The 8,121-nt window shown below is 42.4% G+C and overlaps 1 protein-coding gene across 1 annotated transcript; it reads left to right on the forward strand.

Annotated features, from left to right (window-relative positions):
* Positions 1–257: 257 nt before the first annotated feature.
* On the forward strand, positions 258–5,309 carry lrrc3 (leucine rich repeat containing 3). Its single transcript, XM_066641327.1, has 2 exons — positions 258–352; positions 4,007–5,309. The coding sequence occupies exon 2, from the start codon at positions 4,366–4,368 to the stop codon at positions 5,176–5,178; it is 813 nt and encodes a 270-aa protein (XP_066497424.1). The 5' UTR covers positions 258–352; positions 4,007–4,365; the 3' UTR covers positions 5,179–5,309.
* The last annotated feature ends 2,812 nt before the right edge of the window (positions 5,310–8,121 follow it).

The raw sequence follows: 8,121 nt of genomic DNA on the forward strand, positions 1-8,121 counted from the left end.
TTCCTTCGCCTTAAAATGTTTAACGGAGCACTTTCCTGAAGGCAATTCGACGATAAAGTAGCACCACGGGCGCGTAGTGGCCAAAAGTATTGGTCAAATTCGCCAAAACACGCCCCGTCCTCCACTCCAAGCTGCGCATTGATTCCACACGCCAGGTGGAGCTCCGCCCCGGGGCGGGGCTAAACAGACTCCACGACCAATCAGCACGCAGCCCACGCATTAATAGGCTGAGCTCCCACAGCTTCATTCATTCGCATGTTCGAACCATGGTGAGCGGATAGGCGTAGCTTAGCAACAGGTGCCGAGACCGCGCTTCTTTCCAGGCGCGCGCTCTGGAGTACTCCTCCCCACGGTAAGGGCTCCTGAGCCGGCGTGAGATGCTCGAGAACTGTGCTTTGCTTTTGGGTTTTTAATTTTTTCCCTCTGTGGGATCTCTCTGTTGTTGATGATTCTTTGGTTAAAGTTAAAGGAGCAGAAGGACTTTCACAGAGAGCGGGTGCTGAATTTGCTTTCCTTCACTCGGTGGTGCACCTCAGTTCCACCTGAGCAGAGTATAGCAGAGTATCCGCACAGTTGTAGTCTGTCTGTCTACTTTGAACAGTGTTTGTGTTTTTGTGGAAATGAGGCACACATTCACTCAATGCATCACTTTTTCCTTTTCAATGCACCATGTCCTTTTTCATTCTATTCTTTTCCATTTTATTATAATTATTTTTTTTTTCATCATCAGTTTTTTTAAGCAACGTGCATGAGTTAAAAATGTAAATAAATAAACACACAAACAAATTCTAACCTAACACAAGATTTCATATTACTGTAGCACATGTAATTACTGCAACATGAAACAGGTGTGGTGTGTGTGTGTGTGTGTGTTGGGGGGGTGGGTATGGGGGGTTATTTGAGGGAGGTGGATTCATGTGTACAAACACCGGTTTGTAAGGCTTCTTTATGATGAAAACCTGTGGTAAATAGTTGGAGTAACATTTTTAAACGATTCTCTGCAGCCACAAGCTTCTTTGCCATGATTTATTCAAGCCTTTTTGCTAAGTGTCAGATTATGGAACTGTATTAATGAGTCTCTGCGAATGGCAGTAATTAAGCATAGGGTTTTATGTACTAACGATGCATAATAAAAGCAGAAATCTATTCAATAATTCTATACAACAAAGGTCCATAATATAGTGCCACATACAGCAATCTGTCAATCAAAAAAATGAAAAACAAATGTAATGATTCATACGGTATTTTGAGTTATACATTACCCTTGCATTTACTAAAGCATCCACTGAGGAGGGCGGGGCACTGGTCGTGTTCCCTAAAGGCTCACATGCTTAAGTACAAACTTCAGTGACGCTCGCTCTACTGAGAACCGCTGGGATAATAGAGAATACGCACAGCCTCTGTTTCTTCACACTATGCAATAAAGCACTTGGGGGTGACTGTCTGGAGGGTCATAATTGAATTATTGATAGTGTCTCTGAATATAGATATGTACAGAGCAACTGTCTTGTCCTGCTGCTGTTTTGTTTGAGAGGAGAAGCTCAGGAACAGATGATATAAAATAAACGAATAATCCGTATTGAATTTTAGAGCAAGGTACAGAGCTGCTACTTCTGTATGTAAAATAATACCTTGGAGTTACATTGCTGTCTGAGGCAGGTGTGTGTGTTCCACTTGGGGGAGCTGGGATCCCATAGCTCTGCCCTGGTGCGTGTCTGCACTATGTAACCAGTTGCCCTGCTTATTACAGAAGGAAGAAAACAACTGATGCAAGGAAAATGGTTCTTCCTCATTGCCCTGTGGTATCAGTGAACAGTATAATTATCATCAAGCCACGTTTACGTCAGAAGTGATGAATTGCTATTAAATCTCAAACCCTGAACTGTTTTTAATAAGATTACGTGTCTTGACCCAGTAACCTACTCCAATGCCATGATATGCTCAATGCAATTTTCTTTAAACTACTCTGATTGTCTTTGATAACTTGCTCTGAGCGCTAGGCTGCAGTAGAGGAAGCCCAGGAGGAAAGGGAGAAGGGTGCTTTCATTCAAGGTCTCAAGGTAGTACGCCTCGCCGAATGTAAAGGAATTGCACTATAAAATCAATACCATTAAATTCGTATATGAGGAAATATGAGATGTCCTTCTCGCTATAGGGCTTGGTCCTTCAGAATCCTCCCGGTGGGGTGTGTGTGTGTGAGGGAGAGAGAGGGTTTTTGCATGCGTTGGTTTGCACATGTTTACCTGGCAGTGCATGTACAGCACAGTTCAAGACAGAGACTAGTCATTTATTTAATTTGAGATCAGTGTGGATTTTATATGTAAATTTTTTTTTTTTTTTTAAGTATAGATTTATACAAAATCCATTTCAATAAAAGTTGGGAGACTGTGCAAAATGTAAATAACAACATACAATGATGTGCACATCAAATAAACCCTATGTAAAACTGGAATTTGTTTATTGCAATAACATTTCAGTTATTGAAGCTGAGAAATGTTTAATGGCAGCAAAATACTCCAAATAAACTTGGGACAGGGTCATATTTACCACCGTGTTTCATCACCTCCCCTTTGTTTTCAGCAGGTGACAGATTTGGACTAGTTTAGCACCTAGACACTTACTGAGGAAGCCATGTTGTTGAAGTCTGTGAAATGTGGATTGACCTGCTCTTACTGAAATAAACAAGACCTTACCAGATTAGGACATTTTTTGATGACAACATATTGCAGTATATATACATTGTTCAGCATTAACAGTGCTTTCAGGGATGTGCATGTGACCCATGCCATGGGCACTAATGCACCCTCATACCATCACAGATGCTGGCTGTTGAACTGTGTACTTATAACAACCTGGAAGGTCCCTCTCCTCTGTGGCCCAGAGGACACTACAGGCAATTTTATTTTTTAGAAAGCATGCATTCATTTGTTCACATTCAATATCTGTAAGTGCTTATGCAGTTCAGGGTGGCGGTGGGTCTGGAGCCTAACCGGAATAATTGGAAGCATGGCGGGAACACACCCTGGAGGGGTGCCAGTCTTTCACAGTGCGACACAGTCACACATTCACTCACACACACACACACCTACGGACATTTTTGAGTGTTTTTGGAGTGTGGGAGGAAACCGGAGCACCCGGATGAAACCCATGCAGACACAGAGAAAACACACCACACTCCTCACAGACAGTCACCTGGAGGAAACCCACGCAGACACAGGGAGAACACACCACACTCCTCACAGACAGTCACCTGGAGGAAACCCACACAGACACAGGGAGAACACACCAAACTCCTCACAGACAGTCACCCGGAGGAAACCCACGCAGACACAGGGAGAACACGCCACACTCCTCAAAGACAGTCACCCGGAGGAAACCCACGCAGACACAGAGAGAACACACCACACTCCTCACAGACAGTCACCCGGAGCGGGACTCAAACTGAGAACCTCCAGAGACCAGCTGTGTAACTGCTTACTATTTTTATGTTGAGAAACATTAATCTTTAATTATTGCACTGTTTGCCTGTGCAGTCTTTCACAGAGTGAAACTCTCATCTTAATTCTGAAAGCCTCTATGAGATTCTCTTTTTAACCACAATCATGTGACTGCCAATTAATCTTTCAGTTTCAACACTTGAAACACTGTCTTTGTCAAATTTTCAATTAAATATGTTGTTAAAATCATTTGTGCAACTTTTTTAATTTGCAGAATGTTGTTAATATTAAGTGTAAATCATAATCCTTTTCTTTTAAACACGAAAGCTTTTAGGACTGGCACCATTTCGAGGGTGTGTTTCAGCTCTTTGGGTTTCCTGATTCAAATGGACTGGTTAAAGAAGATAAATTAATGAATATTTTTAAAGAATGATTGTTGTGTTTGTTAGGAGTCCCATTTTTTTGTTAATTTTTTTTAATTCCAGTTTTAGCAACTACTGTTTTGGTGGCTCCTGATCTTTTGTTATCTTGTGTATGTAATTTGTCTTCTCTTGTCTTTTTTTTTCCAGTTTCCAAGAGGATGCCAGCTGTATTTGGCCCTGATTCACCCCACCATTGCATTCAGATTGTTCCTAAAACTTGGCTGTCTCATCCACACCTCTCCAACCCTTAACTGCCTTCCTCAGCTTAGCGTGCCCTGCTGGATTGTAGCCAGGGCACTGAACTGCTATACAACACTGCGACACAACACTCAACCCAGCTTCACTATGATCGCATTAAACACATGGCAATCTCAATCACTCTTCTGTGTCTGAACTAATGGATTAAAGAGAGGGGGGAGTCGCGGGGAGGGGGGATGCTTTTGGAGGTCATTTAAATGCTACCCCTGCATCCCATGGATAAATGATGACTGCCCTTGAACTCTAGCATGGCAGAAACCATGACTTTCCCTGGGAGAACTCATATGTCCAGGAGCCATTTCTCTCCCTCAGTGTATTCCCTGTTGTTGGGATTGCATCTGGCCATGCTTTTACTGAGTGCTGTGACATATGCGTGTCCCAAGAGCTGTTTGTGCACCGAGAGGAACGGCCTGGTGGTTGTCCAGTGTGCTTCCAGAAATCTAGAGGACATTCCATCGGATCTGCCACCTGACACTGTGTCCCTGCTGCTGTCCTCCAACCACATCACCAAGATCCCTAACCAGGCTTTCAAAGAGCTCCCCCGCCTGCAGGAGCTGGACCTTTCCCGGAATGCCATCGAAACTGTGGACGCGGGGGCCTTTCAAGGCATTTCGGACAGTCTCCGTGTCCTCGACCTGTCCCACAACCGCCTCCACGGAGTGCCCAAAGAGGCCTTTGCTCGGCTTCATGCCAAGATCGGCCTTGCCAACAACCCCTGGCACTGCGAATGTACCCTGCAGGAGGTGCTCCGAGAACTCCGCCTTGATCCTGAGACCGTCAATGAGGTCAGCTGCCACACGTCTGTCCAGGAGGAATACTCGGGTAAACCTGTCATCCAGGTTCTGGACTCGGGTATTAACTTCTGTAACTTTCACCATAAGACTACGGACGTGGCCATGTTTGTCACTATGTTTGGCTGGTTCACCATGGTCATTGCCTACGTGATCTACTATGTGCGACACAACCAGGAGGATGCCCGCCGGCACCTGGAGTACCTCAAGTCCCTGCCAAGCAGCTCCCAAATCAGCAAAGACTTTGACACAATCAGCACTGTTCTGTAGCCGCTCCAGGGCAGCGCAGTCTGGACGTCTCTGGCCATGAATGTATTTGACTCTCTGGGCTCACTGTCGATGGCACAATAGCAAGCCTTAAAGCTCATCATTTGCTGAACAAGGAGCTCTTCTTCTTACACAAAAACACAAAGCTGTCTTCTTCCTTTATTTTTCAAAAGACTCACTTTGAAAAGGGCAGTTTATTTTTGACAAATTGTAGGTTTGTGTGCATTTACAAGTTTGTAGTTAAAATGTCAGCAGTAACACCTTCTATAAATACCATGTCTATAAGAAACCATAAGAACATAACAGTTTATAATGCATCCCTAACACATTAGAAATATAATAATATGGCTAAGAATATTTTAAAAACTTAATTGCATTTTTATGTTACACTTTATGAATCCTTAATACAATGCATTAGATGTACTGTTCATATATTATCAGTGCCAGCTTTTGAAATGCATTACAAATTTCCCTTACTCTTTAATGTACTGCACTTTTGATGAGGATAGAAACTCATCTAGTCTCAGCTAAAAATGCTAGTTAGCCAAGTAGAAGGAGACTCTGATACCATTACCGTTGCATTAAACTGGCCGCACTGTAAAGTTTCTGCCAGTTGTAGTTACAAAATACTTTACTTTAATCTTACAAAAACATGACGCTATATTTAAAAAGAAAAAGCTATGTATAGTGATACAACAATATACTACTATGGTAATACAGGAAATATCCAAACACTGCTAAAGGAATCTTGGCATGACGGGTTAATTTCTTTGGCATGGATAATATCCAGTCTTATAATCACTACTTATACTCCATGGTTAACAACAATTTAACATGCATAGATATAGCGTAATTACCCCAAGTTCCGGCCACTTGTAAATACAATATCAGAAATCTTGGCTAACTCTAAATAAATAGAAGTACTTTACTCACTCAAATCAACATTTTTCAGGAGTCATATATGTGTAGATTAATGTCCAAGACTTGCTTGACTTTGAAAGAAAATATGTTTTTAGATAAAAACGCTTTTGTTTAAGTAGGTGCCAATACTGCTAAGATTACTAGCGCCCCCTAACTTCAGCCACCTCCCCTGCTTGTGACAGTCAAACGAGACAGTTGCTACCACATTCAGTGGTTTTGAGAGGTTCACAATGAGATGACGTTTGTCCTGTGTTGGTATCCGTACTCTACATGTAAGGATTAAAATGGCGGTAGATTTTCCCCTCAGAGAAAAGGAAGCTAACCGCTAAGCTAACTTTTACACTGAGGGAAATATCTGTTGCGAAATGGAAATGTGTTGTGTTCCACATGCAGTTTTGCACACAAAGAATTACAACACTGTTAGAGATACTTAAATATTGTTTAGATATGTGATTTCTTGCAAGACTGATGTTTAAATACCCTACTAAGGCTTGATCTTACATTTTATTGTTTTACCCAGTGTGATTGGCGAAGAGAGAGAGAGCGGAACTGCACCATATACGACAGTGGCCGGAATTAGGGGACGGTCGGAAATAGGAGGAATACTGATAATGTGATTATAATGTCATAGGAATGCATTATAATGTTATGGATGTACTCACATTCTTATAGACGTGGGATTCATAGAAAATTTTGACCTGTTATGGCGCTTTCCCACTGCATGGAACCTAATGGACTTGCCCACTAGTAAAACCTGGTACTTTTTTATTCCCTGCTCACACCTAATACAAAGTGAGAAGAGTAAGCACTAAACATGACATGCTAACTTTGCAGAGCACTGATTGGCCAGAGAGACCTCGAACACAAACTAGCTGCTTGTAAAATCTGTCAAGTCACAGCAAGAGATGACATTTGTTTTTTTTTCTGACTCACAACGGCAGCTTGTGACATTACCCCGTGTTCTAGCGCTCCTTGGATTGGTGGTTGACAAAAAGCTCCAGCGAAAGCCGGAGGTACAACAAGGAAAACCCCTGATTAGTGAGAACTGGGGAGCTGTGTTCAATCCAAACGCGCCTAACATTATCGCAGTCATTGTTGCAGATTTCAAAGCCCGCAGTTCCCATTACAGACAGGGTTTCGTGACATCACTAGCTCCATTTTGTGGGGGTGCTGTGCTGGTGGAAAAGCAACCACTTAAAAGCGAGTTGAGCCGTGCTGAGCCGAGTCGAGTTAATACCATACAGTGGAAAAGCACCATAAAGTGTCACCTAACCTGTTAGTGAATGTTTCCATCCATTATTTCTATCTTTATCTAAAAGCATTTAAAGTCTGTGCTGTTTTTCCAGCCAATGCTGTGGTACTGGGTTTGTTTGTCTGAGATATAAAAGCCCCACAGAGGTAAATCCATCCTTCCTGTGTTTCCCAGCAGGTGCTTAACTCCCCTCATTTCCTGCATTCATTCGCCTGTTTCTGAGCTAATGTAGTGCTGATACAGAGGATGGGACAGAACTGGGGATGGATAGGCCTGTTTATTTGCCTCGTCTCTATTATAGTGCCGCATTAAAGACTCAGGAGGGGTTACTGTAGCCGCGAAGAGAACCATCACTGCCAAGTAATCATTTAGATTCTGCCTTGGGTGTTTGTTTTTTTTTGTTTTTTTTTGGCTGATATATCTATCTGCCCAAGTGCCTACATGGTGGTATTATGATACCTAAACACTGTGTTTTGGGCTCTGCTATACCTCAGTCCTTCACAGTCCCTCTGCCATTGTTTAGAAACCTTTAATATTCAGTGTACTGTACATGATGTGAGTCTGTGGCCCTTTAAAATGGGCTCAATGAAATATTAAATTTCATGTTCAAAGCTGTCCTTGTGTTTATCGTGTCACAGTGTTAGTGTTTGAATGTTCAAACATGACTTGGATGTAGCTCGGTTAGAAAGAAGTTAAATGTGTCATTTTGCAGTCTACCAACAATGTAGCTATATGTTCCTTGACCTTAAAGGGCTCTTCTAGTAATGTGTTTC

The sequence above is a fragment of the Hoplias malabaricus genome, chromosome 12 (genome assembly GCF_029633855.1).
Source record: "Hoplias malabaricus isolate fHopMal1 chromosome 12, fHopMal1.hap1, whole genome shotgun sequence".
Classification (NCBI taxonomy): domain Eukaryota; kingdom Metazoa; phylum Chordata; class Actinopteri; order Characiformes; family Erythrinidae; genus Hoplias; species Hoplias malabaricus.

Excerpts from the sequence above, each read along its gene's own strand:
- lrrc3 (XM_066641327.1), top strand. The coding sequence starts at position 4,366 with ATGGCAGAAACCATGACTTTCCCTGGGAGAACTCATATGTCCAGGAGC.